At 39.4% G+C, this 20,138-nt stretch overlaps 1 protein-coding gene across 2 annotated transcripts; it reads left to right on the plus strand.

The window, feature by feature from the left end:
* The first annotated feature begins 113 nt into the window (after positions 1–113).
* Positions 114–18,688, plus strand: knl1 (kinetochore scaffold 1). 2 transcript variants are annotated; one of them, XM_061812352.1, is made up of 30 exons: positions 114–333; positions 717–751; positions 845–884; positions 999–1,055; positions 1,184–1,266; positions 1,337–1,392; positions 1,482–1,503; positions 1,578–1,618; positions 1,723–1,775; positions 1,899–2,598; positions 2,731–2,746; positions 2,889–2,932; positions 3,011–3,060; positions 6,168–9,944; positions 10,027–10,159; positions 10,464–10,513; positions 10,591–10,689; positions 10,765–10,880; positions 10,981–11,071; positions 14,455–14,571; positions 14,655–14,742; positions 15,800–15,862; positions 15,953–15,992; positions 16,077–16,181; positions 16,325–16,416; positions 16,565–16,630; positions 16,865–16,974; positions 17,087–17,208; positions 17,317–17,442; positions 18,147–18,688. In XM_061812352.1, exons 2-30 carry the CDS (start codon positions 723–725, stop codon positions 18,241–18,243), a joined length of 6,483 nt encoding a protein of 2,160 aa, XP_061668336.1. In that variant the 5' UTR covers positions 114–333; positions 717–722; the 3' UTR covers positions 18,244–18,688. The 2 variants fall into 2 exon arrangements, with proteins under 2 accessions (XP_061668336.1, XP_061668337.1); XM_061812353.1 differs by having other exon boundaries at positions 1,485–1,503.
* The last annotated feature ends 1,450 nt before the right edge of the window (positions 18,689–20,138 follow it).

Raw genomic sequence — 20,138 nt, forward strand, 5'->3', positions numbered from 1 at the left:
CCGCTATTGCGTCATTTCCTATAAGCGTTTAGAGGACGCTGAAATGTATTTTGTTCTCTTATATTGGGGTAAATTTATTAAAATAGTATTTTAAGCATTTTTTTAAACTGAAGAATTCAGATATACGGGTAAAATATCAAAATAATTTATCATAAAATCAGCGGCCGAATTAAACTGCGCATGCGCTGAGGCGGTTCAATTCAAAAATCAAGACGTTAGCCTGAGCGCGTATTATTTTTTTTTCTTGAAGTTCTGCGTCATGGTTAAAATGTTTGTTCACGAGTAACAGTGTTTCTCAAGAAGCATAAAGGTTTCACAAGTAATCCATACGAGGTACGTATGACTATCATTTATTTCTACGGCACCGTGTTGTTGTCATTTATTTATGGCAAGCTACCATGCTAACAACGAAATACAATTTGAAATGCAGGCAAATTAGCTTCAAAGTGACGACTGCGTCTTTTTTTAGTGACAATGAGCCTAAAGGACATTATTATTTACGCTTCATAGACGTGTGTTTGCGATTAAGAGTGAGTATGGTGTTTGTTTACTACTGGGGAAAGTCCAATGTTCTTTAAAAGCTCTATTTCGTCGGTGAAGCTCAAAGAGTAAAATACGTACCTGACCTAATTTTGTAGGTTATCCCCAACGAAAGATTGGCTGTACTTGTCCTCAATTAGTGAATACAGTACTTTTTAAAATTATATATTTGTTAGGTGAAAATGGAGCCCTTGGACCCTGGCAAGAATGAGTGAGTCAAACACTATTAACAGATTTAACACAATGTTTGTCTTACACCTTGTGATTCGGTTTTGTGATTTGAAGTGTTTGTTTTCTATTACAGTGAAAACAGTGACTACTGTGGCAGCAGGCGCATTTCTTCTGTGAGTAATGTCAAGGACTTATGATAAAACTACAGTTTACATGTTCTTATGTTCTGAACGTTTTTTTGTTTTACAACTTTTTTTTTTTTACATTTTTGTAATTTAATCTTTCAGATTCTTAAAGCCCCACGGAAATTAATATTCACAGATGCAGAGGAACAGGAAAATATGGTAAATGGATTTTTCCCGGTTTGCAATTTATACTGAAAATGTGCAATATTCTTGTATGACTCGATCTAAACATCTAATAATCTTTCCAGAATATTTTTACATTTTTGTAATGCAATGTTATAATTCAGGTTGGATGTGCCAAACCAACTGAAAGAAGAAATTCCAGAAGAGTTAGCTTTGCGCCAGCCAATGATGTACTCCTTTTTGACAAGTAAAACACTGAAAACACACATCTTTATGTTGAAACAACACCATACATTAATATTTTGTTCCTTTTAAAGGGATGTAAACGATCCCTCCAAACTCCGAAGTCCATTCCAAGAGTTAATGTCTACAGGTATGTAAAGTATTGACTATCTGACTGATTGAATACTAAATAATAAGCAGTTTTGTAATTATTATCTTGATTTTTTTTTTTTTTCTTAGCAGTCCTAGCAACAAAAAATGGGTAAAGTAACTCAATGATCTAATTTTCTTGAAAATAAAATGATCTGAATAGTGTTTTTATCTGCCCCACTGTAGTGTTCAGAGGTCAAGTGAAGATGGGTTTCAACAAATAATGGGTACATCTTTTTTTATTTATTTTTTTTATTTTTATTCTTCTGAGCTGCTGTTTGTTTTTGTGTACAATGCATTTTGTAAATATGTGTGTCCAAAATCAATCCAGGCATCGAATCTCTCCTAACTGGACCTCTTCTTACTTCTGAAATGAATGGGAAAGTGAGATTATCTTCATTACCATACTAAGCATTTACACTTTTAACGTGAATCGCGATAAAGTTCCTCAAAGATGTTTTACAAATGTTTTTGGTGTCCATATACTTACATTGTACTCATCCTCAGGGCACATCTGTATCTAACGTGGGCTTTGGAGAGGAAACAGTGATCTATTGTGAGGATGATGGCTTCATGGAGATGACCCAGAGTCACACGATCAACATTGCGATTAATGAAGGCTGCCTCGTAGATTCTCCACAAAAAAATAGAACCACCTTTGTTTTTGGTGGGAAGAAGACAGTGATGGCTTCACCTAATAGCAAATCTTTGGATATGAGCCCAAGGTATAACGCAAACGTCACAAGAGGGACAGAAGTGCCAGTTCCAGGAAGCGTCACAGATTTTAAAGTTATTTCATCTCTTCCAAATTTTGATCCCTCTTGCAACAACATGTTCTGTAGTCTTTCAGAATCACATGTCTCAAATGTGAAATTCTCCGAACCCTCATTGCACACTAACATGTCCCAGGTTAAAACCCCAAACCAAGACGGGAATAAAGAAAATCAAACTCCATCTTCACTTTATTCTGAAATGGGTAAATTAGTCAATAAAGCCAGAAATATTGGACTCTATCAAGACATGGATTTAACAGCTACCCACACAAGCCCCATTGCAGAATTGACAGGTGATGCCGATGATCCTTTCCAGTGTCTTTTTCCCACACAAGAAATGTATTCCCAGTCTGATAGTACGTTACAAGCAATGGACAACACAAAGAGCCTCCAAAGGCAAACCAGCATGGCAGCAGGATCATACAACCCCAAAGGTAATTTATTTAAAGTACAAACACATCTATTTTCCTATAAACCTTTTCCTACTGACTTCTCTAAATTTATTTTTTCTGACTAGCTTTTTAACATCATTGGTAACATTTTATTTTATATTATTTCTTTGACAGTGGCATTTGGAAACAGGTATGTTGCATTATACCCACACTTCAATTAGTCATTTTACTTCCATTAAATTTCAGAAACTACCAATCATAGTTTGCCATGTCACAGATCTTTTTGTAAGCAAAATTAATAACAAGCGAATACTGTAATTGTTTCCCAAAAGGATTGAGAAGGGAAATGCTGAAGAAGAAACTTTTCAGATGACTGGTATGTTATTTATTATTTAGTGTAATCAGCTCCATTCTTCTAATGCTGATTGTATTAACTTGTGCTTTACATTTTCAGACAGACATCATTTAAAGAAACAGCCTTTTCATGCACTTCAACGACAAAGGGTAAGTTTTATATATACCGTAATTTCCCGCCTATAAGCCACGACTTTTTTCACACGCTTTCAACCCTGCGGTTTATGCGGCTAATTTGTGCATTTTTTTCTAACGGCCGGAAGGGGCCACTTGAGCGGAAAAGGTAAGAGTGAGACCAGTGGAATGTAGAGCTTGTGCGTCTACACCACCGATGTCATGTGACTGGCCATACTGCCGGGCAAGCGAAGCATTGCTCAATGCTAAGTTGGTTGGAGGTGACACGAAAATACGTCTTATTGCACAGCGCCCAGAGTTTTGTTCGATACCGTTAAAGATTTAGAAGGTGATAATAAACGAAGGTACGTGGAAAAATGAGAGACACTTGGCACAGAGGACCCATATTTAATGCCGAAGTCCATCTTTTCACCGATAAGAAATTCGACTGTTAACCCGCTTCCGCTTCTCTTGGACAACTGGATCTAAACATGGATCTGGTGAGTAAGTCGTCGAGATTTACACGGAAAAGTTTGAAAGCGTATAAAAGTTTGGATGCATACAAATACTTCGTAGGTGTATCCGTTCTCAATGGGAGACTGCTTGTGAACGCAGAAATGTGTTCGGCTGCACATTAACCTTTGCTGAAATCCATCAATCTTTATCTCTAGTATTCAATACAAATACCAATATTTAAATAAATGACCCCTCGTTGTACACAAACTCACAAAAAAGAAAATAAACCGCTGGGATAGGCTTCACCCCTCATACACGGAAGCGTGTTGCGGCCACATGTTAACCTCCGTAAACCTCTGTCTTACTGATGGTTTAGTTTCTTTTTTTAAATATGTGTTGGACTCATTTGAAAACAATGCACTTTTAAACAAACAAAAAGTTTTGTCGCAGAGATGTTTAACGCGTAGCTGCAACACACTTCCGTGTATGTTGGAGATGTCTCTTTTTTTTTTTTTTTTTTTAATGCATTGTTCTCTAATCAGCCAATTTGGCATTCTAAATACTTCTTGGGAATTTGAGATTGAGAAGAATTATTCCTACCTGAAATGAAGCGATCGCTACACAGTCGTGTGTTGGGCACCATCCATCATGTTTGATTGCCGAAATCCATCGATCTTTTCTGGTCTTTTCTGATGGTATTCTATAGAATGACCTCTTTGAATATCTGTCTTGTTTGTTGTAACAACCAACAGCACAACAGGTCTCGGGCATTGTGAAGATTCTGCTCCGGTTCAATGTCCCCCACACTGTGGAGCAGCTCTTTTTGTTTGGCAATATGGCCCAGTGAAAATGTTACTGCTGTGTCTCAGTGATTTTTTTTTTTTTTTTTTTTTTTTTTTTTTTTTTACCGTGGTTTTTTTTTTGTTTGTTTGTTTTTAAACCGGCCCTGTTAGCGCGGCGGCGCTAGCCTTAAACTCTGTCTTTCTTGGTAAATATCTCGTGTTTCAATGTGGGTTTCAATGTAGGCACTTGCGGCTTTTACACAGCTGCGGCGTATGTACAGTGAAGAAAAGTATTTGAAAACCCTGCTATATTATTTCCGTCAAGGAAATACCAATCTGGTACATACAGTGAAGAAACTAAGTATTTGAACTCCCTGCTATATTGCAAGATCTCACACTTGGAAATCATGGATGCGTCTGAAATTTTCATCGTTGGTGCATGTTCACTGTGAGAAAGAGATCTTAAAAAGAAAAATCCAGAAATCACAATGTATGATTTTTTTTTTTTTTTTTTTTTTTTTAAACGTTTAGTGTGATACAGCTGCAAATAAGTAATTGAACATCTGTCTATCAGCTAGAATTGTGACCCTCAAAGACCTGTTAGTCCGCCTTTTAAAAGTCCACCTCCACTCCATTTATTATCCTGAATCAGATGCACCTGGGTGAGGTTGTTGGTTGCATAAAGACACCTGTCCACCCCATACAATCAGTAAGACTCAAACTTGCAACATGGCCAAGACCAAAGAGCTGTCCAAAGACACCAGAGGCAAAATTGTACAACTCCACACGGCTGGAAAATGCTACACTGCACTCTATTTAAGGAGAGGATGACCGCAGCCATGTATTGTGAGATTTTGGGGAACAAGCTCTTTCCCTCAGTCAGAGCATTGAAGATGGGTCGTGGCTGGGTCTTTCAACATGACAATGACCCAAAGCACAAAGCCAGGAAAACCAAGGAGTGGCTCCGTAAGAAGCATATCAAGGTTCTGACATGGCCTAGCCAGTCTCCAAACCTAAACCAAAAGAAAATCTTTAGAGGGAGCTGAAACTCCATGTTTCTCAGCGACAGCCCAGAAACTTGTCTGATCTAGAAAAGATCTGTGTGGCGGTGTGGGCCAAAATCGCTCCTGCGGTGTGTGTAAACCTGGTGGACAACTGCAGGAAAAGTTTGACCTCTGTAATTGCAAACAAAGGCTACTGTACCAAATATTAACATTGGTTATCTCAGGTGTTCAAATACTTATTTGCAGCAGTATCACACATATAAATGGCTACAAAATCATACATTGTAATTTCTGGATTTTTCTGTTTAGATTATCTCTCTCACAGTGGACATGCACCTACGATGAAGATTTCAGACCCCTCCATGATTTCTAAGTGGGAGAACTTGCAATACAGCAGGGTGTTCAAATACTTGTTTTTTTCACTGTATAAATATGGCTCCAGGTGCTTGGCATTGTCTTTACTGCCTTTGTTCAAGTCAAGCTATCATATACCGGTCCATACTTTCAATATAGGGAAAAATTTGCTCCACAACTTGGGTCCCAAAAATTAGGAAATAAGTTTTACAACACTTTGCAGACGTTTTGGGCACTCAAGACCATAGATTTCTTCTCATGCTATTTTCACCACTTTGAATTGGTTAATATTGTGTAAAAATATGATTGCGATAGACATAGTATTGATTTGTGACGCAAACAAGAACTTGTACAGTAAAGGAAACGTGCCCGCTTTCTGTCACTTACTCATTTTTACCACACACTCCCCTACCTTCTTGGTTGTGACAATTTTTTACATTCGCTACCAAAATTAAATCACTAGTGGATCAGTTAAATAAATCAATGCCATTGTGATTGAACTGAAAATCTTTTTTTTTTTTTTCTTCTCCCCCCCCCCCACTCCCAGATTAATTCTAAGACTCAAGAGGACTGTAGGGAGCAAGCAGTGAGATTTACAGGTGGCAATGCTCACTTGGATGTGACTGGTAGTCATTCTGTAAACACAACTAGTACTTTTACAACACAATCAAAGGAAATTCTGAACAGCCTTACTGTAAACATTGGTACCCCTTTTCAAATAGGAGAACAAAACATTGTCAACTCTGTGCCTGCTGGAGGACAAAAAAACATCAGGTTTTCAGCAAATGATGCTGTGATGGATATACCCACAGTTACTCCAATAATTGATACTCCTTTTGAACCAGGAAGCCAACACATTACTAACTTCCTACCTGCTGGAGGAGAAAAAAACAGGATTTCAAAAAATGAGACTGTGATGGATTTAACACAAAACGTTACTGCAAACATTGCTACACATTTGGAACCAGGAGCACACCAGAATAGTAACTCCAAACCCCCAGAAGAAGACAAAGCTATTACGTTTTCTGGAAATGACACAGCGATGGATATAACACAAACTGTTACTCCAATAATTGATATTCCTTTTGAACCCGGAACACGCCTCAATACTAGCTTTGTACCTGCTGGACGGGAAAACATCAGGTTTTCAGCAAATGACACAGCGATGGATTTAACGGATAACCTCATTGCAAACATTGCTACATATTTTAAACCAGGTGCATACCAGAATAGTAACATACACCTTGAAAGAGGCAAAACTATTGGGTTTTGTCCAAATGACCGAGTAATGACTATGACACAAAACCTCACTGGAATAATTGATGCTCCCTTTGAACCAGGAGCACAGAAAGATGTCCACTTTCTACCCGGTGGAGGAGAGAAAACCATAAGATTTTCAGCAAATGACGCAGCAATGGATGTGACGCAAAACCTTACTGCAATAAATGATACACTCTTTAAACAAGGTCAAAATCACAATATGAAGTATGTACATGCTGGAAGAGAGAAAAATGGTTTGTCAACAAATAGCACAGTAATGGATCTGACAGGGAACCTCACAGCAAGCACTGCTACAAATTTGGAACCAGATCTACATCCGAATGCTAACACCATACCTCCTGGAAGAGAGAACTCTATTTGCTTTTCTGACAACGGTGCAGTGATGGATACGAGGCAAAGTATTGCTTCAAAAATTCATACTCCCTTTAAACCAGGAGCACACAAAAATGTCCGATCTGTACCCCCTGGGGGAGAGAAAACAATCTTGTTTTCAGAAAATGATGCCGCAATGGATATTACACAAAACCCTACTGCAATCATTTATACTCCCTTTGAATTAGGAGTAAACCACATGACTAATTTTGTATCGGCTGGAAGAGATAAAACTATCAGGTTTTCGACAAATGACGTAGCAATGGATGTTGCTCAAAATGGACATGGAAACGTTGCTACACATATGGAACCATATGCACACCAGAATAGTAACTTCGTACTAGCTACAGGAGAAAAAACTATTAGGTTTTTAGAAAAAGATGCAGCAATGGATCTGACAGGGACCCTCACCACAAACATTGCTTCATATCAACCAGCAGCCCACCAAAATGTCGACTTTGCACTTGATGGAGGAGTGAAAGCACTGAAGCAAAGCCTCCCCACAAACAATGATTCACATTTGGAACAAGGAGTACCCCAAAATCAGCCAATTGGGGGAGAGAATATCATTAGTTTTTCAACAAGGAAAACTCCAATAGATGTGACACAAAGTCTCACCATGAAAATTGATGCACCTTTTGAAGTACGAGCACACCAGTATCCTCACTTTGTACTTGCTGGAGAAGAGAGAATACAGAAGTTTCCAGCAAAAGATGCAACTATGGGTGTGGAGCAACGCCTCCCAAAAAACATTGATTCGGATTTGGAACCAGGACCACACCACAATGAACCTACCAATGAACTAGGTACAAACCAGAATGTTAACTTTATACCTACAGTGAGAGCGAATGGTATGAGAGTTTCAGTAAATGATGCTGCTAATGAAGTGACAAAAAGTAATCCTCCACTTGAACCAGCAACACACCAGAATGTTAACTTTCGACCTGCTGGAGAAGGGAAATTGCAGAGGTTTTCAGCAAACGACTCTGCTGTGGATGCAACGCAAAGCATCCCTGCAAACATTGATACAGATTTGGAAGGAGGAGCATGCCACAATGATCTTACCAGTAAATCAGCTACACACCAAAATTTTAACATCTTACCTGCAGTTCCAGAGACTTCTGTGAGATTTCGAGTCAACGATGCTGCTTTGGAATTGCCAGAAAGTCATGCTACAAACACGACTTGTTTTAAGCCACAGACTCAACAAAATGAAGAGTGTTTTACTTTTGGAGAAGAGAAGTCCATAAAGTTGAATACAAATGATGCACCTGTAGATGTAACACAATGTCACACTGTAAACATTGCCGTTAGGTCACTATCCAATGGCGTTCCTCAAGCTAAGAAACAAGAAGAGCTGTGTGGTGTGCCAAAAAATACATCTTTATTAGTTCCTGGTTTAAATCCAGAACAAAATATCTTTTGTAATGCAGGTTTCGCTTCAACTTATCCCATGATCATGAAAGCAGGCCCTCCAGCAGAACCATATGTTGGAGAATCTGATAACAAAAATCAATTAATCCCAGTGCAGGCAAAAACTTTGTATGTGGATAATCAGTACAAAGTTGCAGAAATGAAAGCTGTTTATGATAGTCCTTTAAGTAAGGTGAAGAACAAGGATGGCTCTTCACAAGTAGCAGAGACTGATAAAAACATCAACCTGAGAGAGATTCAAACAAGCTTTATTGTTGGAGACGGTTGCTCAGGTGAACCCAGTCAATGTGAGTCCTCCACACAACAGCCATATGCTGTTGTTCAAGAGAGCAGAGGGATGACTTCACAGCAAACCCATGAAGCGCTGGAACTATCTACCCAAGGTGTAGTGGAACGTCCAGATGCCCTCGACTCGAAAGAAACTCTGAGAAGCAATGAAGCTCATTTGAGAAATAATACCAGCCCTTTGTCACAGAAGTTAAATTTACCTAATGCCGGTGACATTTGCAGTAGTTCGAGTCCTTCCACGCAGTCCAGACGAGTAAGTTTAGCTAATCTTCAGTTAAAACTGAAGCGTTTGAGCTGCATTACAAGCAAACCCTCTGAGATTACTGACAAAGAGAGCTGCACTGCACCTTTGCCTTATTTGGATGCTGACAAAAATACAAAAGCTGACAAAAACGATTTGGTCCCTGAAGTTGTGCCCGATGTTAAAACAGACTTTGAAAACATTGAGGATGATGATACACAAAATGGTCTGCAAGACTACACACCAACTGTTTTCCAATTTAAAACAACAGAGCTTATGTCAAGACTGTCAATAACAGGTTTTAAGCCAAAGATCCCACAAAGAAGCCCACCTGACGAACTAAAGAAGGCAAATTCGAGCTATGCCAATTCCCAGGAAAAATCCGTGTGTATGACAAGAACTGAAAATATTATGAGTAAATTGAAGAACTGGAGTGATGATGGGAGTGATATTAATGATGAAGTTTTCTATGATGGTGGCGAAGATTTATCAGAAACACTGGACACAGAACGTACCCACGACCTCTTTGAAAACATATGTTTTGAAGATTTCAACATAGATGAAACCTTACTAGATAAGGTTTTTCAAGAAAAGAAACCAAATGGTATCCAAGGAATAAAAAGACCCTTACCATCAGAGGAAAACAATGCAGAGCACAAAAAGAAAATGAAAGCTTCCAGTCAGGTGGTCCCTGAGCCTGTTGAAATGGTACGTAAATACACAAGTTTCAAAACCAGGTACATAAACCCCAATTTATGCAATGGTAACACAACGTTTGGTTTCTTACCAGGGAGCACTGGGTCATGTTCTGGAAAATGATCGCGAGAACAATACTACAGTTCCAACATCGTCAAATCAGGCCATGGATTCCTCCAACAGTACTCACACAGACAGCAGCCGATATGACCCTCCATTTAATTCTAGTGCGTATATTTTCCTGGTGTATGTTATATCAATTTTTATTTAAACTGTTATTGTCATTGATTGTGTGGTGGTACACTCGCCTGACTTTGGTGCATGTAGCGTGGGTTCAGTTCCCACTCGGTGACTGTCAATATATGCCCTCTGACTGATTGGCGACCAATTAAGGGTGTACTCCGCCTTTCGCCCAAAGTTGGCTGGGATAGGCTCCAGCACTCCATTGAACATTGTGAGGATAAGCGGCTTTAAAACTGGATAGATGGATATTAATATTACATTTTTTTTTTTTTTTTTTTTTTTTTCCAGATTTTAAACAGAGCATGTTGGAATCCCAGCTTGAAGACTGTGATCTACAGGTTGATTTTCAGATCTGAATTCACAAGTTCGTTTTCCCCACAAATCCCATGCATTAATTTTCATATTTCTTTTGCAGAAATTACACGATGGCAGTATAACAATGCTAGAGTTCTTTAAACTCTTCAACATAGACTTTGTGATCCATAAGCCCCGCCAAAGCGTCATTCCCAGCAGGGTATGTTTATTCTACCAAAAAGATATTCACAAAATGGACATGCAATAATGATTTTTTTTTTTTCGGTGTGCTCAGCTCCCATTCAACACTGATCACTCACCAATGGATGTATTGAGAGACAGACTTATAAATCGTCCTAAAGAAAAGGTCTATGAATCTGATTTTGAGATCCTCTCTGGAAAGGTTGAAGGGTAAGAAGAAGAGTATTTTTTTTTAATTATAGTCACAAGTGTCACTCAAAGTAGTTGTCTTAAAAGTCTATGGTGCACCGTGTTTTTTTTGTGTTTTCAGGTTGAATTGCAGAATGTCGGACTTAAGCAAACCTCTGAAGATACTCAATAAATGTCTGTGGGAAGAGTTGAAAGAATGGTCAGGAAAGGAGGTATTTTTAAAGCCCAGGTGTCATCCATATAAACATTCTAAAATAGATATTGTAATGAAAAATACATATAACAGTATTCACGTCAATGTCTATACGAAAAAAAAGTGAGCGGAGAGCACGTCATCCATGCACAAAGTTGCGCAATTGAGTGTCCTTCGACATCCAAGTGGTCGCCATATCAGTTGCGTCATCTGTCCTTGATGTCATCGTCACTTACGCCGTTGAAAACGCGCAGTGCCTGCTACTACGGAAGCCAAACAACAGAGATATTTGCATTTTTCTGACGCCCCTTCTGGCACCGAAGTTCTTTTCGAAAAGGACAACACCACATAACAGAGTGAAGTTACCGGGGCAATATTACACTATTGTTTCGAGCCCTCAGGGCAATATTACACTATTGTTTCGAGCCATATTCAGATGATATCCGATCCACTCCCGCGGCGGAGATGAGCGATCGCGGGTCATCGCAGCTGGCCGGTGTGGCTTATGACAGAGTCGAGCGGTACTGCTTTAGTCACAGTCGAGCCGGGGCGCTTTATACGCGACTGAGTAATGCATTCTCGGCTGGGTTCTTCAGAGCTGCCTCCGTCGCAAAGCCCGACGTGCAGTCTTCGCAGAAGCTGTGACCACTGGAACACGGCGCCTCAGCCTGTGTGGCTGAGTTTCAGCCCAGTGGTGGCATATGAGGAGGAGGAGGAGACTAGCTATGTTGCTTTTAGGGGTATGTTCAAAGTCGCCGCAGTACTCGATGAACACTATCGAGACATTGTTGGCTGGGCGACGCGCACATCGACACATTTCATACGCAGATATTTTGGTACGTTATGAGAGAGACCGATTACGTGGTCCGCCCCAAACTATTTTTTTTTTTTTTTGGAGCTGTATACACCTACCTGTTATTTGGAACCCACGAAGCTCTCGTCCACTGCACCCGTGCAATCCATTTTTCACAACGAACAGCGTCTCTTTCAAACTTATGAAGGGTAATTCCATTCTCCCGAGTGTTCAAGCAATGTACAGCAATGCAATGAGCCGGCATTTTGGCTAACACGAAGGAACAATGAGCTACCTTCCCACAGGTAAAACTAATGGAAACAAACGAGTCCACTAGGGGGTGCCTCTGTTGTGTACGTCACTTCCTGCTTCTTCTCAAAAACAAATCCCTCGAGAGGATTTTCATGGCCGGAGTTACAAAAAGCTGTATATGTCAAAATCATGTTTTGTGGTGAAAAAACAATGGGACCATATTGGCTGTGGGTTTTTCATTAATAATATACCAAAAATCATCCGTTGGACGACACTTGACCTTTAATGTTGTCATGCTGGTTGCTGAAGTTAACGGACCATGGTAATGCACTCATACTTTACACCATGAACAAAAATAAAATGAAAAAAAATTCTCTGGTTTGCAGAGGAACCTACTATAGTGAATTAATGCGTTTCTGGTTCAAACTGTTCCTATAAGCAAACTTTTATGAACTGTACAGGCAATTTAATAAGAATATTTTAACATTTCTGGTTGTCATGCAACTATAAAGATGTTACACACTATGAAAAAAATTAATAAAACCACTCATCCCCAGAAGAACCGACCTTACTCAAAGCTAGAGTAAATATTTTTTTTTTCAATGTTAACAACATCCTAAACCACCACTAGAGGAGAAGCTGATTAAGCCTCTCAGTTCCTCTAATATTTCCTGTATTTTATTATTTGATAATGTAGTTACTACCATAGACCTTGACGCTCTGGCTCACTTGATGCCGTATGTAATGACGTACTGGAAATGATGTATTTTACATTGTTGTGTTTCCCGCCCCCTTGTTTCTCATTTACAAAAATCTATCTTAACCTGTTATATTGCATTTTTGTTGCAGAAAAAAAATTGTATTAGAATTACTGTGTAAATGGAAAAAACATCACATACAAACAAAAAAGTTTTTGGGCAGTGTATCTGAGGACTCATTAGCTGCCCAAAAAGGTTCCTGATAGAAAATATATGTACTGAACAATGCATGCACGTAAGACTAATAAAAGAGGATGACTCACAGTGGGATGTGCGATTGGATATCTTTATCACAAATGCTGATTGGCTTCAATGTGAAAAATTATTATCAGTCTTCCTTGAACAAAATCTGCACATCCTTCCGAGGGCCCCTTCACTGCCCAACAAGAGGCCAGATCCAAACAATGCATATGTTGTAGAATTATCACGTACAAGTGGCTGCCAATGTGTGTAATTATTTTTATGCATTTAGTTTTACAATAAACTCCAAGTAGGGTTATAATGAAACCACTTAAAGCATGCTCTTGGAGGACAGAATAACATGCTTACACTTCAAGCAAAATAGAGTGCACAGTCACTGTGTTTTGACAGGCGCGCCATCCCACTCGCAAATCTTCACAGTTGGGCATGAAAAATCACACTCATAAAATTTGTTACGAATAGAAATACATAGACATTGGATGACATCACTTATTTTGTGTAGTGTTCACCACTGTTCCCTCGAGGCTGAGCTCTCTAAGTCAGGGGTGGCCAGACTTTTTTACCCCAAAATCTTTTCAAGCAGTCAGCCTCTCGTGATCGACCGGCGGGGGGGTGGCGTGGTGGGCGTGCATGCCCCCATCGCCTTTAATAGGAGGCCAGCTTATTAGAACGCGCCTTTATGTATGCGCTCAACGTATTGGCCACACCCGAATCAAGCCACAAGGTGGATGATATTCTAACGTCTTTTTTTTTTTTTTTTGGCACGCCATCACCCAATTGACCAAAACTGCCTCGCGATCAATCAATGCATTGAGCACCCCTGCTCTAAGTGAACCACAGCCTGACTGCTTTTTTTTTTTTTTTTTTAACACAGAAGAGCTGTTGCTCAGCCTACTTCTGCTTCCTAGTTTACCTGACAGCCCCCCTCCGCTCTTAAAAGGGTACACTCATAATTTCAAACAGAACACACACCCGCAACTATATCTGCAAGCATGACAGGTGGACCACACTCGTAACTTTATATCTGCGGACATGACTGACCACACCTGTGCATTTTTCAAATGTAAGTGACTGGCTGCATTTGCTTTTACAACCCAAGGATTTATACTCAACCCGTGTCATGGGACATAAATAGTTATTGTTCAAATATAACATTTTTGTGATTGTGACAAGATCAAAATTACATTTCCATTATTCAGCCAGCCCTGGCTGCTTGTAATCATTTTTTAATGCTCACTGAGCTTGAGTCTCAAAAGATTTACTGATTATAATGAGTGAGATTTTAAGTTCAAGTTTTGTTTTGATGCAAAAGGCATTTACCCAAGATAGTTTAGCTTGAGTGTGTGTAATTTGCACATGCATTGAACTTAGTTCTTCCTTGACTGTTTGACTCCACAGATGACATCTTTTGGTGTAAAATTAAAAGAAACAAACAATTTCTTCAGAAAGATGAACAAAGTCCACTCACATGAAATGAAGGAGGTCCTATACTCGGATCTTGTGCAATCTGTTACGGTAAATAGAAAGTCCTGTAAAATACTTCACTGTACTCAAAACTGGAAAGCTTTGTCTGAAATTGATAATCTATTCTTTTTCAGGACAGGCAACAAAAGTTGAGAAGTACAGTTGATGTGTCTAATGATATGATCAAAACTCTGGATGACTGTATTTGTGATTTGGAAGCAGGTAATGCCTTTCGTAAAAACAACTTTAGAAATGTTTGTCATGCCTAATTTCCTTTTTGTTTACTTTGTATTATTTGTTTGTGGGTTTACAGCAGGATCTATAGCAGGGGTTACTCACTTTTTTGAGACATACAACACTTCTTGGACACTGATTAATGCCACAGGCTACGGGCTCGATTGACACTTCTGAAATTACAAATGTTTTGATCGACATGGACGGCCTATGTGGTTATTCCCCCATCTTTTTTCATTGCTATGACCGATCTTGACCTCTAGGGTCCAAAGGAAACTATTCATTCATACATTCATTCTTTATCTGAGCTGCTTATCCTCACAAGGATCACAGGAGTGCTGGAGGCTATCCCAGCTAACTTCGGGCAGAAGGGCGGGGTACACCCAGAACTGTTTTCCAGCAAATTGCAGGGCACATAGAGACAACAACAATCGCGGTCATAATCACACCGAGGTGTAATTTAGAGTCTCATGTATGTTTTTGGGATGTGGGAGGTCCCTGGAGAAAACAAACTCAGGCACAGGGAGAACATACAACCTCCACACATGCGGAGCTAGGATTTGAACTCGGGCTCTCAGAACTGTGAGAGAGAGACTCTAACCAGTTGCTCCACTGTACCGCATCGAGCTCTCTTATGGGGTGGCAAATATCACACAGCAGATACTAGCAGTATTCACAAAGGGAAGAACACAATGGGCAGTTAGTTGTGGGTCAAATCCAGCTAAAGAAATCTCAGTAGTCCCTTTGGGAAGGATTCTCAGTTGGTGAAACAACCCTCTAATGCCAGTGGTGAACGGGACAACATGTTTCCTGAGTCAGAGTAGTATTGCAAGAAGGGACAAGGCCAAGTGGAGGTCCATGCAAGAGGAATTTGTTTAGGTCGTTACCTCTGTATTGGGATGAGCGAATAAAATTAACACCATCCGCTTCTTGTTGTAATGCAGGACAATATGATGAGGCATGTACCAACCCCTCTTTGTAATACGAGGAGTAGCAGAGTTCTAAGGTTTACAACTGTTTATGCTTAATTTATTTTTTCTCACAGAACTTGCCGCATTTGAAGAAAAAGGAAATGAAAACAAGCCAAGTCTGAAGTCACTCCAGGAAGGTAAGATGTTATGCGACTTGTTTAGTTTTGTTCATTATATACATTTGAAGTCCAGTAGTGAAATTAAATGAATATGGTTTTCTTCAACAGAAGAGAAGAAGGTCAATGAGATTGTAGAGGATAAAAAACGGTAGAGATCACAATATTCAATATTTCCTTTGAAAAATATTTAAATGTTTTGTGTACTCACAATGCTTTTTCTTCCTTACCGCAGACAAATATATGAGCTGGAGGTTCAGTCGGCGCAAACCTCAAGACAATTAAGCAGGCTGAAAGTTGAGACAAACAACCTTCAGAGTCACATTGTTATCCTCAATAAGTTAGTTTTTTTTCCCCCATTTACCTCTTATACAATATGATATTGTAACTTAAAAATGAAATGTTGGATTTTACCTCGGGTATATGTTTGGATACATGGATTTTCACGTTTATTTTTTTTTCCACCCTCCACTTTTTCCTGAGAATCCATGAATGGCGATTTAAAGAAAAGACAGGCAACTACACAGTCTACTCCTTTCTCAATGACACATTGCATCTAGAGCTACAGTACAAAGGTACAATTTATTTATTTATTTTAGGGTCTTCCCACGGAGGAAGTCTGCTTTGAGTCCATTTTCAGTAATGGCAGTCCTTGTCCCAGCTGACTATGAACGATTGGTACACCAAATTGCAAAAACAATAAATTTGCTCTTTGTTTTGTAGGAAATAGTGCTGATAAGAATCCTGACCAGGACATTTCACACATCAATTTCACATTTCTTCTTGATGGTGAGGAAAGTTACAATAAAAAGTCTCATGAAAACTGTAGACAGTAAATTCATCTGCAGTCTCATCCATTCTGTTACCATTTCCATCCATCCATCAGGTGTACCGCTTAGCCTCATAAGTCTATCCCAGCTATCTTCGTGTCATACAGAAATCATGAGATTATATTTTATAGTAGAGCATGATTTTTTTTTTTTGGAAATAATAACTGAAATTTCCATTTATTTTCACATTTAGAGGAGAAGTCACAGAGTCACGCCTGTATAGTTCACAAGCTGCTCTCTCAGTACATTGAGGGTGAGAGAGCCTGGTTGGAGAAATACACAACAAGCAGACAGGTTCCAAAGGTCTGTGTAGATGGATGACGGTCCAGCATTGGTTTTGTAATGAATTATATTGGCAGTTAATCATGTGTGTTAAACTTGGTGTTTCATTCATTTTTCTTCCGATTGTGATCAGCTGCTCCATGATGTGTCTTTGGTGGTGAGTCACTGTCGTCTCTTTGGGGAGGAGTTACGAGTGCTGAAAATGTGCGGAGGGTTACGGCTCAATATTCTGGAGATCAGCTGTGTGGACACTCAGTAAGTTAGTTACCTCGTGTATTAATTGCTATACTTTTTGTCTGTACACTGCCTTTTAGTTTTATTCATGCATTTTCCATACGAATAACTGTTGTCATCTTGTTCTAGAGTAAATATTGTCTTCAGCAGTCTGAGGAGATACTCCAAGTTTGAGGTCACGTTGTCAGTTAGCTTGGCCAATCACCTTTATGATCTCCAAGTGCTTGGCTTCAAAAACTTCATTGGAAACACAACGTATGTATGACCAAACGCCGTTAGTCTGTATGAGAACTCAAGGCCAAGCAGTGGTGTCCAATTTAAATTTTTTGCAATCCACCATCCATTTTTCAGAGGCCTGTAGCATGTACTAAAATTACATTTGACATACCCCATGTTGTTTACCTCTGTCCTTCTTACTTTCTATACCACCGTGTTTTTCACCAATCCAAAATCAATCTCGTAAGTTGCACCTCACCGTGCTGCTGCAACTGTTTGGGGGCTTGTATCTTTCAAGTTTTAAGTCTCCTCGTATCTCTGCAATTTTGAAGGTTCAATATGGTTGCTAACTTAGGCTCACCCTGACTTGGTGTGGTGCTCATGTAATGGATGCAAGCTCATACTGCACCCAAGAACAGTTATGCAATAAAACCTCAATCCTGTCATCGGAGTGGCGCTGGCCAGTAGGTATCCAATCAGGGGTTTTAACTTAGCAATAAGTGCGACATGCCGCTCAGGCAGCAAATGGGGAATGTAACCACAACCATTGGCTTGAAGCTCATGCAGGTCCACTTGCTCTAATTACAAAAATATTATTGGTCTACCCTGTTTTTTTTAAATGTAATAACTAAATAAATAATGTTTTAATGTAAATTTTTGATTTTGGACATCCCTGCCTGAGACTCAAAATTCCATGAACATGCTTCTGCTTTTTTTATATGATGTTGTTTGTGTGTGTGTAGGAGCCACCAGATCAAACAGATTGTGGAATCGTTTACTCCTGGCAAGAAGCTCTTAACAAAGATTCTCAAAAAGATCAACTGTGATCTCCTTTGTTGAGATTTATGCAACATATTGATTTCTCCTCTAGAGGAGTCACTTTGTAGTTTCCGCAGCCACCTGGAGATGGCGACTACTTCTTAGTTTTGTGAGCAAAATGACTGTTCTGAACAATGCCGTTTTTTTTTCCTTTGTCAGTTCATTCATCCACCCATCCATTCATTTTCTTTATCTTTTGACAATGCTATGTGTTGAGGTGGTTGATTAGAACACATTTTTCAATCACTTTTTCCCCAGTTGTTGTCATTACCTCGTTTAGGGTGCTTATGGATGGTTAATGCATTCTTGTGTTGGCATGCATTTAGAAAAAAAAGTTTTACTGTAAAATATTTTACACCACTTGTTAGTTAGCCTTAAGGTGGTGCTGTGTTTTTTTTTAAAGCGTTGATATAAATGTAAATTATTATTAAAGTTGATTTTATGTAAATGTGTGGAATTTTAAAAATGCTTTGGTCTATTTCCATAATTTCATTTTCAAGAAATGCTCAAATTTAATTTTTTGTTTTGCATTTGGTGTGAAATGTAATCCAAGATATTTAGGCATGAAAACACAATCCTGAAAATGTTACCTCTGCAGACCAGAGTGCTGCTCTTATTGCAGCTACCCGACTAAAGCAACGTTAGGTGCGTCCAATACATAAAATGTGCATTTGTGTGGCAGTGCTTTGGTCTACTGTCCCTTGGGTGATGCCAAACTGACATGGACACTGGGCCAATGTTTTTGAAAGGTCAAATGAATAGATGCGAGCCTCTGAAAGGGTGGGATGGGGGTGGACTGTTTTTCTGTGATGCTCCAACATTGGAGGTCAAAGGTGACTTTCTGAACCATCACGTAAGCCACCAGAGAAGACATTTTCCTCCTTTCTGTCCTTGTCTCACCCCTCCACAAACAACTTCTGTCAAACCACATTGAGGCCACCTGACGTCTTCTGACAGTTTGTCTGAAAGTGCCATATGGATCTGCTATTTCAATGTCATTTAGCAAGAGTCATTTTCAAATGAATGCTGCTTTTTGCTCCCAGTATTTCAATTCAGTTCCATCATATGTGGATAATTCTGTGATGTATCAGCATGTTATAAAACAGGGTCAGCAAGTTTATCCCACAGCGTTCTTTAATCCAGCCCACTGAGCAGTTGCAGGATATTATGACAAGTACTGTAATATATCTTTGGTTAAATTAAGGGATTTTTATTTCCTAACAGTTATTAAAATACTTGTCCTACCTGGTGTTGTGGGTAAGCTGGAACCTACCCTGTGCTGTCTGGGTGAGAGGCAGTGTACACCATGGACTGGCCATCAGTGATTTGCAAAGTACATCTGTACAGACATAATTATACACATACCATTCACACTTAAGGACAATTAAGATTCAATGATGAGAATTCATTAATTACATATTTACTTGAATAAACATCTACAAATAACTACAAAAATCCTGCGGTTGTTCAGCACAGAAGTGTGCCCGCCCTGGTTGTCATCCCTAGTTTCATTTCATTCTCTATTTACAGAGGAAGTGATATTTCTGGTCAATCTGTCATATTTCTGTCTTTTCCCAATTACCTATTTTTGTTTCATATGAATGAAGAATATTGGCCTCACAGTTCTGAGGTCCTGGGTTTAATCCAGGAACCTACCTGTGTGGAGTTTGTATGTTCTCTCTGTGCCTGTGTGGATTTTATCCGGGCACTCCGGTTTCCTCCCACATCCCAAAAACATACAACATTAGTCGGATACTCTAAAGTGCCCCGAGATGCGATTGTGAGTGCGGCTGTTTGTCTCAATGTGCCCTGCGATTGGCTGGTGTACCCTGCCTTCTGCCCAATGACAGCTGAGATAGGCTCCAGTACTCCCACAACCCTTGTGAGGATAAGCTGCTAAGAAAATTAATAGATGG

The sequence above is a fragment of the Syngnathoides biaculeatus genome, chromosome 23, assembly GCF_019802595.1.
Source record: "Syngnathoides biaculeatus isolate LvHL_M chromosome 23, ASM1980259v1, whole genome shotgun sequence".
NCBI lineage: Eukaryota > Metazoa > Chordata > Actinopteri > Syngnathiformes > Syngnathidae > Syngnathoides > Syngnathoides biaculeatus.

Bases quoted from the DNA above. Each gene is read 5' to 3' on its own strand.
- knl1 (XM_061812352.1), top strand. From the start codon at position 723: ATGGAGCCCTTGGACCCTGGCAAGAATGA. The intron at 10,690-10,764 runs GTATGTTTATTC...CGGTGTGCTCAG, and splicing joins AAAGCGTCATTCCCAGCAGG to CTCCCATTCAACACTGATCA. The intron at 15,863-15,952 runs GTAAGATGTTAT...TTTCTTCAACAG, and splicing joins TCTGAAGTCACTCCAGGAAG to AAGAGAAGAAGGTCAATGAG.